Source organism: Symsagittifera roscoffensis, chromosome 3 (assembly GCF_963678635.1).
Source record: "Symsagittifera roscoffensis chromosome 3, txSymRosc1.1, whole genome shotgun sequence".
In the NCBI taxonomy this organism is placed as follows: domain Eukaryota; kingdom Metazoa; phylum Xenacoelomorpha; order Acoela; family Convolutidae; genus Symsagittifera; species Symsagittifera roscoffensis.
In genome coordinates, this window is record NC_087064.1 from 79,377,247 (window position 1) to 79,392,367 (window position 15,121).

At 38.2% G+C, this 15,121-nt stretch overlaps 1 protein-coding gene across 1 annotated transcript; it reads right to left on the bottom strand.

Annotated features, from left to right (window-relative positions):
• Window positions 1-210: 210 nt before the first annotated feature.
• On the bottom strand, window positions 211-9,345 carry LOC134842079 (four and a half LIM domains protein 2-like). Its single transcript, XM_063858238.1, has 7 exons — window positions 8,904-9,345; window positions 8,073-8,291; window positions 4,895-5,069; window positions 4,219-4,388; window positions 1,757-1,943; window positions 1,112-1,302; window positions 211-770 (listed from the first exon to the last, which is right to left on the bottom strand). The coding sequence occupies exons 1-7, from the start codon at window positions 8,916-8,918 to the stop codon at window positions 579-581; spliced, it is 1,149 nt and encodes a 382-aa protein (XP_063714308.1). The 5' UTR covers window positions 8,919-9,345; the 3' UTR covers window positions 211-578.
• Window positions 9,346-15,121: the final 5,776 nt, after the last annotated feature.

Genomic DNA, 15,121 nt, shown 5'->3' on the forward strand with positions numbered 1-15,121 from the left:
ATTTCAGGTTTTCTTTGATTATTGTCTGCCTGTTAAACAGCTCATGGGTTGAATGATTTGAAATTTTGTTTTAAAAATTTGATCGGTCCCTGGAAAAGACATCATCTGTCTTCTGGAACAACGCATCGACTCCTATTGCAAATATGCTTAAGTCTCTATACTTGACACTACATGTGTGATGGGTCAATTGAAAGTCTAAAAGAAAACACGTGTGAGAAAATCTCGAGTTGTTACAAAATGAGTGTCAAAATTGGAGTAAACCAAACATACATCTACTACACAGACAGATCAGATCTGTTGACTAAAAAGACAGACCATCTTCTTTATCCACATATAAAACTGTCTCTGATTTGTTAATAAAATATTTATTAGTTTGCAACATCTGAAAACTCTCTCAGACGAAAGAAAAGATAAAAAGAGAACGAGCCGCCACGTATGTTTCCAATCTGATAGGTAGGTTCCCTCTTGTGTCATTTTTCCTTTATCAATCGCATTTCGAATAATTGTACATTAAGGATGCCTAGAATGGGGAGACTGTGGGTGGGTCTAGGTGACAGGGGAGTATTGTGTTGTGTTGTTCAGAACTTTCGTCCGAATTTGGACCCAGTGGATGTCTTGGGCTGTGGTGCAGGGGCAGCCTCCTTTTTACTGGCGCCCACTCCCACCCCTCCTGCAGTTGTGGTCGATGCCCCTCCCCCTGCTCCTGAGACACTCCTCGCGGGGGGACCCAGACTCTCGTGTCTCATCTGGGGCACCTCCGCCTGCTGGGCCTGAAACACACTACAGTTACTACAAAACTGTTCTTCCCCAAGTCACACAACAAAACTTCAGCTGAAATAATCTCAGTTTAACTTGCTGGTAGAGAAAGGAGAGGGATGTCGTGTAATGAACCACTTGGTTCCTAACTACTACTTCCACTACTCTGCGATAAAACCCAATTGTATCACTCCGAAGTGTCTCGTTCTAATTACGAGATGTGACCTTGGGAACATGAAGGGGGCGTGGAAATAGACATGCGGCAGTTCAGGGATGAACAGTCTTCAAGGATAAATTATATGTATGAGCTACTGAATGTGCGTGGAGTAGATTTGTGTGGAAACGAGTGACTGACCTGTGAGGTGTGCTGTGTCTCCCAGCCCCTCTTCTGGAAGCCACATGGCTGGCAGTAGATCTCCAGTTCATCCCCATAACCCTCTGCCACAAAGTTCACCCCTACCAGACTGCTGCCACACTGTCTGCAGTTGAAGCACTGACAGTGCCACTGACTCTTCTCAAAGATGATGTACCTGTTCCCCCCAATCCCTATCAACACATACACACATCACAACGCTCATTCTAACCTACACAAAAGCAAATACTGACAGTCAAAAAAAAAGAAACTGGTTGCAAAAAAGCGGCGAACTGTGTGTGAACAAACCGCTGGGATGGCAGCCACCGACTCATAGGTCCACATTTATACTGATAAAAACCAGGCAGCAACGAATACGCATTAACTAAGCGGATATAGTTTAAGCTGCTTAAAAAACGCAGAGTGAGCTTATCACAACAATTTTGCAGTGAAAAGTGTGATTTCAGTTGAAAAATGTGGTACACCTAATACAACACAAGCCTTAATTGTTCAAAGAGGAAAAACAATCAATTTCCTAAAAGAAAAGCAAGACGCTTCAATCTGCTAGTTTCAACCCAGGACTATCATAATGCTTTAAATCGGGTAGGAAAGATATATACAGTGATGTGATTGTGTGGGCTACTTTACCTGTGATAGGCTCTGAGCAATGGAAGCACTTGTGTGCGTAGTGATTGGCGAAGCACTCTGCACAGATGGGGTTCTCGTCCTTGAGAGTGAACCTCTGTCCCGCTAGACTGACTCCACACTCGAAGCAGACGAAACACTCCCTGTGATAGGGCTCCAGTCTATACGTCACACCTCCAGCCTTGATCGGCTAAACAATCCACAACACAATCACACAATCAACTTGTACACTGACCCAGTTACTTTGAAGTACACAGTCAGTAAATTAGAAAACACAGTAATGACCCCCACTTCCGTAGACATTAACAACGTTAGCAACAGACAATACTTAAGTAGCGTGTTTAGGGAGTTCGAACCCATGGCCACCCTAAGGGTCCCCCTTTGGTACTATTTCACGGCATTCATTTTTGACTGACCGGCCCAAGAAAAAATCGTAAAGCCTTCGCGCCAATATATTTTTATCTCTGAACGGAAAACACGCGCAAAAAAAATTTCGTCAAAATCTTGCAAAAATTGCATAAAAATTTCACTTTCGACACGTTCTTTTGACAAAAAAGTAACAAAATGGGGTTTTTATAGTTTTTAGTTGCAGATAAAAACCACCCCAAATAAAATCCTAGATCCGCGCCTGCAATAATTGACAACCAAGTAAGGAGACAGATGCAAGATATCATTTCCTACCATCATATCCTTTCCGACCATGATATCGATTCCGACAATGATATCATTTCCGACCATATCAATTCCGACCATGCTAGCATTTTCGACCATGATATCAAATACGACCATGATATCATTTCCGATCATGATATCACTTCCGGCCATGATATCAATTCCGACCATGATAACATTTCCGACCATGATATCCTTTCCGACCATGATATCAATTCCGACCGCTCAGTAAAAAAAAAGTAGTTTTTTGTTTCAAATAAAAGTCGTTTTTAGTACGTATAGAGATGAAAGAACTAATCCAACGCGTAGATAGCTAGTGAAGTGGGCATAATCAACATAAGCTGTCTTCGAAAAATAACAAACAAAAAATTTTGGCAGAATTTAAATATATTTTGTTTTGTCAAAGAAGCGCTAGATGAAGCAACTTCAAAAATTAGTTTTCCTGGAGTAAAAATTAAGCTTTTCACTACTAGCAGGAAGAATTTTCGTTCATAAGACCTAATCACTCGCTTTACTCCCTCGAAATTAGACTAAAACTCGAAAATTTTCTCGAAACTGGGACAACTCTTCGAAAAAATTTTTATGTCCTTTAAATAGCGACTGGAAGGGCTTTAATATGATATATCACTCAACCTATTCCGATAATTTTTTGTGGTGCCTGATTTTGATGGGAAATTTGAAAACAAGCAACCAAATGCAATGTTCCTCTCCATTTTCAATGAAGTGGCAGACCGAATTGAAGTAATCTCATCCAAAACCAGGATAGCCGGTTACTGTGCAAGTAGGACAGAATGTTCTGACCACAGTCGTCGAAAAATGCGAAAACATTTTTTTTCCAACTTGGTGTAGTTTTTTCCGCATGGTGTGATAAAAAATATCTGAATGAAAAGAGAAATGAACGCAAGAAAACTAAAAAAAAAAAAAAAATCCAGAAACTTTTGAATTTCGAACAAAAAATTAAATGGCCTTAAAGCTCTTTGAATTTAAAGCACTTTTTATTTAAAATTGACCCAAATTGAGAAAACTGGATCAATAGGTAAAACTTTTATTTCGGTGGGAAATCTGATTATTAATTTCCATTTTCGAAATTAGAAGTCGATCGCAATTTTTGTGACCTTTACAATTTTGCTGTTTGATAGTGGAGTTTGCTTTTCTTTTAACAATAGAAATGCACTGAACTTAAAAAGAAATCATAAGTCAAACCGCGAAAAATCAAAACTGACTGAGCGTGAACAAATTCTAAGACTTTTTCCAGAAAAAAAAAATCAGCAAGACCTATATAAGAGTATTCACTACGTTCAATACTCTTAAAAAGAACATGGGCATATTTGACAGTCATAGTAAAAAGACCATTTGGAAAACAGATTTTGAAGAAAATTGACTAGAAAAACAAAATAAAATTGAAAGAAATTAAAAAAAAATTTCAAACCGGTTTTTAGCGACACTGAAAAAATTGATGATTTTTTAATGTCGTTCGAATCACAATTGAAAGGGCTTTAATATGATATAACACTCGACCCATTCCGATAATTATTTGTGGAACCTGATTTTGCGTGCAAAACCAAAAAACTAAAACACCCGAATACAAAGTTCCTCCCCATTTTTCAAATGGTCGGAACAAATGTGTTCTGAGCTTGAAGGTACCAAAAGGGGTACAAAGGGGACTAGTACACCAAAGGGGGCCAATTTAGTCACCCTGAACTTATGTGTATTTCAGAATTAGATATCAGAATGTGTGTTCTTCTGTGAGAAAGTGATCATCAAACTGTGTTCCAGTGTAGTGTGTTGCGTACCTCCGTGCACTTGGTGCATTTGATGGCAAACAGCTGTTCCCAGCAGCCCTCACAGTAAGGCTGTCCGTCCTGGGGGTGGAACGCCTCCTGTCCGATCACCTTGTCACAGTTAGTGCATGCAAAACAGTCCTTGTGCCATTCGCCGCCGTTCCAGCTGAGCTTCATGGACCCTACACAAAACATACTCTGTAACTATATGTTCGACCACTTCTTACACTTAACACGGCTACTTAAGCCAGATACCAACTGCAGTCACGGCACAAACATGTTATACATTCGTTTACCGTCAATCAAATTTATGAACACTTAACACGTTTCGCTCCAGTTTTGATGTCCAATATATTTTTTCGATACTGGGCTAAGTTTTTGACACATTGGTTAAAGAAAAAAATCAAAATGATGTAGCGCGGTCATGAACAGAGGAAATGGTGTTTAAACATTGTCATTAATAAGCCATTCAATCAGTTCTCGTTAGAGCGGTGATTTTTGAATTATCAGATTTAATCAAGGCTACCCCCTAATATAATTTTGCCCTCGCATGCTAAGTGTTTTCGCCCTGCGTTGTGGTTGGTGATGCGGTGGACACACCGAATATGGCACGCTTCGCTCCTCGCACATTAAACAACTCTTCAATTTAGTGGTACACTCATGACAATGACATCTAGAATAGTTGTACCTGCTTTGAAGGGGTTATTGCACTTGGAGCACTTGGGGGCGAAGTTGAGGTCCCAGCAGTCACCGCAGAACAGCTTGTCCTCCTTGGCCCCGAATGTCTCACTAACCAGACTCACTTTACACTGGGAACACTTGAAACACATGTCGTGCCAGTGCTTCTCCTTGAAAGCCAGATCCTAAACGCACCACTCACACTCAAAATTTAACTCTTACATGCGTATTTTTGCATATAATTTTTTTTATCTCGACTTTTATCTTAAAGTTAACTTATCTATACAAGATTACCCGTGTAAGAGTAAACGTTTAAGTTAACTTTAAGATTAGAGTCCAGATAAAAAATATATGAAAAAAATCCTGTTGAGACAGCGCCGAGACAGGATTTTACCGCATGTTACCTAGACTTCAAACATGACTTAGATCTCGTGACAATAGCTGTTTTTTTCTTCAAAAATTCGCCTGCGGTGCAAAAAAATGACCCAAAAAGGGTCTTTTTTTTGTGATTTGGGAAGGAACATCGAGAAAACCCTAGATCCGCCCCTGTAATGAAAGTAGCGCAGAGGATTAGCAACCAACCACGAAAGAAAATACTGAAGATCGAAACTTCCTCGCAATTATTTTTGTTTGCTCCACAACAAAACAATGACAAGTTTATTTCATTATATTCTAGATTTGAACAACTTGACACTCGACTATCTGAGCTGGTGATTTAGTGGTAAGCTCTTCGGCTGTCTGCCTGAGATTGAGATCAAATCCCGAGCAAAACACAAAACCAAGCAAATTTAGCGCATTTACCACACATTTAAGCGTTCGCTAGTTTCTCATAGAATGAGCTACCAAACTCAAAATTCATGGCCAGGGGTCTAATTAAACTGAAACTGCTCATTTAGACGTCGGAAATATAACGCTAATTAACCTAAACAGCACCTTTTTTTTACCGATTAAACTTTTGGTTGTGAAATATGCGGTGCTAATTTAAATAATCGGACACAATTATCAAAATAGGAAACTTCAACGCATACTTCTCAAATGGGGTTGAAATTGACAAAAAAAACCGATGAGAGAAAAACTTCGCCAGAATTATATATGGTGCTCAGGCCCAAAATTTCAAAATGATTTCGGGCCCAAATTTTTTTAAAATCAAAATGAGCCTAATAGAGAAAAATTAGCTTAAAAAGTTCGCAAAAGGTTTTACATAAAGATATTGGTATTTAACGAATCTATTTGTTATTTTTATTCACAAAATAGGCCAAAAATGATGATATTATTGCCTAATAATTATTATAGTGAACTCTTAGCCATTTTGTTCTCATCGCATTTCGTCTAATGACAACCCAAATTCAGAAAAAAAAATCGTTTAAAACTTCTAGTTATTTTTTGTTTTGTCCGTGTCATTTAATCAGCAGTTTTTGCATGCGAACTTGTTTCAGGCAACCTTAATTAAAATATCAACTGTCTGCATAACTAGCTTTTGCCATCAAAATTTTCGAGAAGTTTTTTTTGCTTTTTGCAATCAATTTTCTAAGGCTTATCAATTCTCTATTTGGTCGTAGTCATACGGTAGCCGGTCAATGATCAGAATTGTCTAAGAGCAGAAAGGGTCTAAGAGCAAAAAAAAACATGCAAATATTAATTTACACGAGCTAATCGATAAAAAACAATAGAACCGTCAATACTACCAAGGAAATGAATAAACTCTACACTGATTAAGTAATTTCATCGGGATTTTTATTGAAACTGTTTAAAATAATATAATCAAATTACTCAACTTATTCTTAATCTTTTGATTTCTTTGGTAACAATATTGACAATTTTAAAACTTGCTTTACCGATTAGCTTATAAAATTTCACATTTTTCTGATCTTAGACCTCTGCTCTTAGATCATTCTGGTTATTGCTCCGCCTCCTTGTCATAAAATCATATCCCTCACATGACCGTATGACACACAAAAATGAATTCAATTAATAAAGCGGAGAAAACATGCTATTAAACTGCTAATATTATGCACTAGAAATGCCACCAGAATGAACATTATTCTATGCGGGTTAGATTAGAAACATGGTCTCGAAATATAACACGCTCGCAAAAACTGGATAAATGGGTACTTTTTGTTCCACTGGAAACTCAAAATTCAGAATTCATTAGCAAAATGTAACTCATTCACCTTATATTCGACGGCCGAAATTTCTTTTATTTTAGCAAAAGACTGATTATTCTGTTCATAGCTTAAATTGATTCGTAAAACTTTTAAGTCTTTTAAGCAAACTTTTGAGCTCTAAAATTTTGCCTGTTACACAAGTTGATTTAAATTCATTCGTGATAAAAAACAGGTGCCAATTTTGCAGCAAATTTCCCTCTTGCTTAAGAAGATATGATGGGACAGAAAGAAAACACAGCCAACAGTCAGCTGGAAAAGGGTCAATGAAAGCAAGGAAACAAAAAATACAGACATTTTAATTTAAAAAATGTCAACTTCGGAATTTCGGGAAAAAATGATGACTTCAAAGCTCATTGAATTTCAAAAATAATTTAAGATTGACATTTTTTGATAAATTAACTCATTTTCAGAAGAGAACTGGATTACCAGCTAAAGGTTTTATTCCAGTGGGAAACCTGAAAACTAAGTTCCATTTTGAAACTAAGAGTCGATCACGTTTTTTGTGACCTTGACACTTTTGTTGAACGCGTGGAGTTTGTCTTGCTTTTAACAAAAAAAAAGAACTGAACTTGAAAAGAAACCAAATTCAAACCTCGAAAAATCAATTCGAGCATGAAAAAATTTAAAGTCTTTTCGTGAAACAAAAAACGAAAAAACCATCACCACCTATAAAAGAGTCTACACTTGAAGGTGAATTTTACAACAAAAAAAATCTATAATGTTCCAGACTCAAAATATTCTTGTCTAGCTTAACTGACAGCAATTTCTTAAACGTTGTACTCGAAAATCCCATCTTAACCATTGCCCCTTATGACAGCTAAAACATGGCATAAATTATTTCTGTCATTTGTTTAATATATGAAAAAATAGCAACATTTGGGGAGCGTTTACGTGCTTTTTTTGACACATGTGCTCACTGAGGTACTCACCTACTCGTGATTTTAAGACTGATGATGGCAACTTGCCGAAAACGCGCTGTAATTGAATACTAACATTGATACTTGGTTTTTATTAATTAGTTACCTTGTTGTCGACAGAGATGATCTGCTGGCACTCCTCACAGTGGTTGGCGAACAGCTCATTGTAGCAATTCACACAATAAGGGTGTCCCTCTCTGTTGACGAACCGGTGTCCATACAACGAAGTGTCACAGTGCCAACACGCAAACTCCTGTGCCCCTCCGCCACCCCCTGCCCCCGACTGCTGCTGCTGTCTGCCGCCCCCAGACTTATTTGCATCACTCTGGAACAAACCAACTTAACAGATGGGAGCGAGTCATGGTGAAATCAAATTCACTCAACCGAACCACACCTCCTGAGTAACTAGAGGAAATACGTACAATACATTTGAACTCAAGTTTCTTGATAAATGCGACAAAATTATGCCTCTAGCTTTGAATATTTCCAATTTGATACCAATACGAAAAGTTGGAAAGGGGAGCGGCGGTGAAGTGGCTACGTTTCCGCCTCTCAAGCGAAATGTCGGATGTTCGAGGCGCACGTTGATCCGTGCTCCTTCCTTGAGGGTGAGACATTTCCCGGCCCAGAAAAATAACCAAAAAAATCCATGTAGTTCTTGATGAATGTGATGAGCTGAACAGCTCGTATGTTGGTCTTTCCCTCACGGATAAATGGTCTTAAAATTGGGGTTTCAAAAAAACCTACACAAAGGACTAAAAGTCTAACAATCGAAAAAAAAAAACGCATTCTTAGCCTGAGTAGATCGAGCGAAATTAAAAGTTTGTTAGGCTATAGAAAAATTTCAATGTGTGCAAATCTATCTCAATTAGTCCATCTAATCCAGCAGTGGTTATTAAATCAAATATATCTCTAGCAGTATGAGAAAAATACGAACCTCGACTAAAGCCATTTTTCGGGGGTTTCAAAGGGAAAAATGAACGATAAAGATATGACCCTAGTAATTTGTGGCAAAGCGAATAGTTCGATATAATTCTTGTTTTATAAACTAACAATGAAAAAGCAGGAACGAGATTTCAAACACAATTTGAACAGAGCAAAGAATTTAAATTTACAATGAAAAATGTAGAAACGAAATTTCAAACACACAATTTCAACAGAGCAAAGAATTGAGGCGGCCCAACTGTACTTAACTCAGTTTCATATTTCGCCAGTAAAATTGGTTTGTTTTCGAATCCGCTAGCGAAAAAGTGGTGGCCAAATAACTAATGAAATACGCCTTGATCACACAGTGCAATTGTTTTTGCACACACTAGAAACCCTTGCAAGTCACTCAAACTATGCTACTGCGCAACAAACCTCGCCAAGGAAATAAGCCCAGTAATTCCGCCGGACTATCAGGTAACTGCTGCACCTATTCTAGTTCCGCGACAACATGAACCTCCGCTTCTACCATATAACATAATGACCCCTTCGACCCCTGTTATCAGTTCCAACGCCAGCCAGCTGTTGTAATTGGGCCAACTCAGTCAGCGACGGTAAGGACCTCCAAACAAATTGTTTGGCAAAACTCATTAATAATCATTTCCTTGGTTTCCAATGCCCCCAAGTTTACATGAAGTGCATACACTAAGGGTTAAACTTCGCGCAATGAAATCCAAACTGTTAGGTTACTAGAACTGCCAGTACCGTGTACCCAAAACAGCGAATGGCATGTCAAGATCATTTCCATTAAAGCACTTTAATAGCAGAATTTTGTGGCCGGGTAATCAGACAGAGCCAACAATCCGGTCTTAAACTTACAGAGCTCGGAAAGCTTTGCGATCACCTTGCATTCCATAAAAAAACCAATTTCGAAACCTCAATATTCGATAAACGCTGATTGTAATTGCACTGAATGCACTCAACAGTAGCTTTAGGTGAATAAAAAATAACCATTTACAAATTTGAACTAATAAAAAAATTATTAAGACAATGCAAATTTGTGCTTACACATTTGAGTATACAATCTACAAATATTAACAAAAAACTATAGCAAGTTTTAGAACAAAGACTATTCACTGAAATCTCAAAGAATAAGGGCACAAAACGAAAGTTTGACACCACTAACCGAAACAAAATGGCTGCGAGCCTTTAGTGAACGAAACATAGCCACTGGCAGTTGGAAAAATGTAAGACAAAAAAATGATTGACAAAGTTTTTCAACTATTCGGAGAAAAAAATTACCACTGGTTAGCTTCTTGAAATTCAAGAACTACTTTAGATTGCCATTTTCTTCAGAGAAAACTGGATCAGTAGGTAACTTTCTATATTCCGCTGTGAATTTTGACAATTGAAAACCAATTTCGTAAGTAGAGGTTATTCACATTTTTTGTGACCGCTTCTTTGTTGTTCAGTAGTTAACCATCATATACCAAAAAAAACGACATATAAAAGTGAACTCAAGAAGGAAAAAGTGAACTTAAAAAGAAATAACAAGTCAACCCTTAAAAACAAACTTCAGCGAGAAGATTGAAAAAGTTTTCAACTTTTAAATTTCGGTGAAAAAAAAATTACCACATGGTAGCTTCTTGAAATTCAAGAACTACTTTAGATTGCCATTTTCTTCAGAGAAAATTGGATCAGTAGGTAACTTTCTATATTCCGCTGTGAATTTTACAATTGAAAACCATTTTCGTCAGTAGAGGTTATTCACATTTTTTGTGACCGCTTCTTTGTTGTTCAGTAGTTAGCCTTCATATACCAAAAAAAACGACATATAAAAAGTGAACTTAAGAAGGAAAAAGTGAACTTAAAAAGAAATAACAAGTCAACCCTTAAAAACAAACTTCAGCGAGAACAAATTTTGAATTTTTCCCGAAAAGTAACCAAACAAAAAATCAAGATCTATTCAAGTGAAAACCACTTCGTTCTTCTACCCTTAAAGAGCAGGGAAAACAACATAACTTTTATAAGTGTCTGGACTAGGCTCATTGACTTATAATTAGTTTAAATCGTAGTTTCATATTGATTATAACTGAAGGTTACAATTTTTTCTTCCGGGACTAATATGTCAGTCATTTGAAATTTGTTGGCCATAATTAACTTTATTTTTAGTAGAGTTCCCGGCTCCTGATTTATTCAGGCACTAAATTTTTTGCAAATGCTTTTGCCTCTGGGAATTCTTTCGCGCAGGTTAATTTATGACGTGCTCATTGATACTTGTGGCTAAGTATTGCACTTTCTGGCCCAAATAGGTGCAGTTACATCCATATACGATCCTATACGTGAGCTCATATACCACTTTGGATGTCAGTTCACGTGCAAAGGATGAGAGGAATGGAAAGTATGTTTTCAATTCTCTGGTAGTGCTCCGGATACTTGGCATACTTTCGCAGCTGGTAGTTGAGATGGATTGCCAAAATATAGCATTGTCAGATTGGAGGACGAGTCTTTCGACCATTTCTAATTTCTGTTTCATTGGCAGAGCTGCTGAAATTATTTTACTTTAAAATGAACTTGTTGAAAGTTTTAGATACTACCCTGTTTGACCATTGTTCCGGACATTGATTTCCAATACTCAAAAATTTGTCATTGCTCAGAAATTCTCTCTATAGTAAACTAAAATTGGATGCAATTAAATAGCAGCATCGATGACTTTCCACGATTGTCCATTATAATTCTAATATGATATCCACATATTTTAGAAAATCCTTAAACCCTACTCGGACCGCTGTTTTCTGTTGATTCAAGCATGTCTTGCAATGCCAGACTGTTTCAGCAATGTTTCTGTATTCGGATCCGATGTTACCACAACTTAAGTAATACATTCAAGCAGGCTTCGCATTTTTCTCCCTCAGTTTGATATGCCTATTTGTGACATTCGACCAGAATGGCCAAAATGCAATTTATGCAGGATTCGAATTTTGAGCAGTAAGCCTTCCGAGTTGATGATTTCGAAGGATTAGCGACGTTATTGGAACGTTTAGCCAAACGGTGAGGGCTAGAATATTCTAGTATTTTAAATTTTCAAAAATTCGAATGATGACGTCACATTTCTGAGAAATGCTGAAACGGCCATTTTAACAAAAAGCGAGTGAAAAACAGAACAACTTTATCTGCGATTGCGAACAGAACGAAAATCGAGATTGAAGAAAAACGACAACGAACTACAATAGCAGAGAACGTTCCAAGTTGCAACTATTGTGCTGCTACAATAGTTGCAAGGCCGTTGCCAACAACGGTGAAGGGTGAGAACCAGCCTTCCGGATTGGTGTGAAATTGAACTTAAGGAGCTTGATTCACTGGATTCAAGAATCCGGAAGGGTTTCGGGACTGGAACTTTTAGCCTTTTATATAAACTTTTAGCTTCTTGTCATGTCCTGAATTGAATTTAATTAACAACTGGATTCATTTTGATAAGGATGAGAAGCTAGGAGTTGGGGGAAAGGGTTGATCCATCTTCGATGGAGATGATGATTTTTATCTACTGAACAAAAACAATAGTAATATAATAAGTAGTAGCCCTGTTTTTAGGAGTGACCTCGTGGTCTGGGGATACTGAGACCCAGCCATGAGCTCACTATTTTTGCATGTAATTCAGTTAATTTGAGCGTTCTGGTCGAAGCCGGAGAGCAGTAACGTTTTTGTCGACCCGATGTAAGAAAGACCACCGAAAAGTACTGGCTTGGTAGAGACGGTGAAAAACATGCAAAGTTCTGTTTAGACGCTAGCCAGTCGTCTTAAGACTTAGTTTTGTTATCCGTCGATATGTATCTTCCGGGCGAATGTTACATGTATGTTTTTATGGCGCTCCTGGGTGTTATTCTTTTTTAACATCATGACCGGCAGAACCGTTAACGAGCACTCCGCGCCGAGCGGATGCTCACATCAACGCCCTTAATAGGCCTAAACCGCCGGGGCGGAAGGGTAGTTCGGAACGCGGAGGCCTTCCGGATTGCCGTGAATAGTTTTTTAACCTAGTTAAGACCGAAAATTCACGAACCAGGAAGGGTGGGGGGATCGGCCGTCCCCTCATCCCCTGAGTGGTTGGTGACCAAAAACACTTAAAGATATAAGTAAAACCAAACAAAAAGTAGTATAGTACCCAAGAAAAACAAAAAACATAAAAAATAACCGAAAAAACCAAAAACAGTAAAAAAAAAAGTAAAAAATCAGTAGAAATCATCCCCCCAGACAAGATGTGATTCAACCCCCCCGTTTGTTGTTGATAGATATATTGTTGTTACAGGCATTTATATCAGTCAGGATCGTTACGATCAATTTTGAGGCCCGTTTGTGAGGCTTGTACTGTAGGGTTATTTGAGCATTTAAGCACGTTAATGATAAATTGCGCTCAATCCGGAGGGGTCAGCTGATTTGCGCTCAATTCGGAAGGGTCTTGGGTGAAGACCGATCCGGCAAGCAGTACAAGGAGCAACAAGAAGGGTTCAACGACAAAACAATCGACTGTTGGGTATCGTTAACAAGTTTTGTATCCCTTTTGGTACAAAAAGTAAGATAGTAATCTGTGGGGGGCTCGACAGTGCTGCACTGTAGTGACCCTTCACCGAACTGCGAATATCCGAGTTAAGCACCTTAATTCGGATAATAAACAAACCCGGAGCGGTATAGTATTACTAATATTATTACTTATATAGCCTATATTAATAGTCTTATATCGTTTTTCAGTGAAAAACAACGAAAACAGACCGGTTTTTAGGATCAAAATTGCGATATTTTGATCCCCCCGATTTTTGAGATATCGATATTTTTTTGAAACGGAAAAAAGCGCTAAGCTAGTGTGTTACATCGTAACTGCACTACTGTAATAAGTAGAACCGGTTAACTTTAGTTCGGAAGTGGTTGGAACTAGTTTGAAACCAAAAACCGAATTTTCCCATTTTTTGATAGTAAGAAACACTATAAAATCAGAAAATTTTTTGAAATTTTTGAGGTAGGACAGTAAAAATAGTTGTTCGGACAACGTCCACTAGTGAATCTACGAGTTTTAAAACCCGCTACCCGAAAGCCTTCCGGGTTGCAGAGAAATCGAACATAACGTGTTTGATTTGGTGAATTCATCAATCCGGAGGGGTCCAGGTAGCATAGTTTTTTGCAAATTTTTTCTACAAAAGCGTTTTAAATCGGGTCTTTTGCATAGAACTAGAAGAGTATAGGCCTTCTGAGCTCGGATCAATAATTTTTAGGTCGAAAGGACCAGATTTGCGGAAAAAGTTAGGCGGAACCTATAAGAGAAAAATTTTTTGAGTTTGAAAAAAAGACGTTTTGGTTAATAACTTTGGAACTACTGAGCATATCGAGTTGATCTTGGTACCAATAGATCAGAAATTAGCAGAGCTTACTAATAGGATCAGAAATTTTTCGGAAAAACGAGCGTGAAAATTTTTTGAGATTGTTTTTAGCAAATTACACAAATCCGGAGGGGTACACCCTTCACGTTTTATAAATTTTTCTGAAAAACCCTTATACCCCTACCAAAAGTTGATAGCGATTGAACTAAGTAATTTAGGACAGTTCTAGACAAAAAGGGAGGGCTGAAGGCACAAGACAACCATAATAGAGTCGAGATTAGGCAAGTGATAAGACCCTTCACCGTTAGTGTGAATTGTCAAATAAGTGCCTTAACTTCAATCCGGAGGGGTCTAGGAAAGGACCCTATACCCTTCCCAGTTAATTCAAACAGCATAAAAGCAACGCAGAACGTATCCGGAGAGGTATAAGCTGAAATTAAGAAAACTACAAAAGCTACTTTGACAGAGCTAAGGGCTCCCAATCCGGAGGGGTCGAAATTTTTCAAAGTCAGAGGGGTCCGAATCCGGAGGGGTCTACTTTCCACAAAACCGGAGGGGTCCGAATCCGGAGGGGTCTTATAGTTGCTAATTCCGAGGGGTCCCAATCCGGAGGGGTCCATATTCTGACAGTCCGGAAGGGTCCTATTTGCGCCAATCCGGAGGGGTATTATTTTATTAAGGACTTAGGTAAACGAAAGAAAGACTAAAAAGCGAGAGGTATTAGGTTATTAATACACAGGCTAGGTATCAGTGACTGCACTGGTAACTTGCCTTTCAGAAAGAACCAGACTAATACAAAACAGGTCCGAACTCGGATATTCGCGACACTAAGTCTAAATTAAAAAGAGCGTGACTCATTGGT

What these genes read in the sequence shown, in the direction of transcription:
- LOC134842079 (XM_063858238.1), bottom strand. An exon ending in TCATCTCTGTCGACAACAAG is followed by an intron (nt 5,070 to 8,072) that starts GTAACTAATTAA and finishes TGGTGCGTTTAG; the next exon opens with GATCTGGCTTTCAAGGAGAA. An exon ending in TTGCTCAGAGCCTATCACAG is followed by an intron (nt 1,303 to 1,756) that starts GTAAAGTAGCCC and finishes ATGTGTTGATAG; the next exon opens with GGATTGGGGGGAACAGGTAC.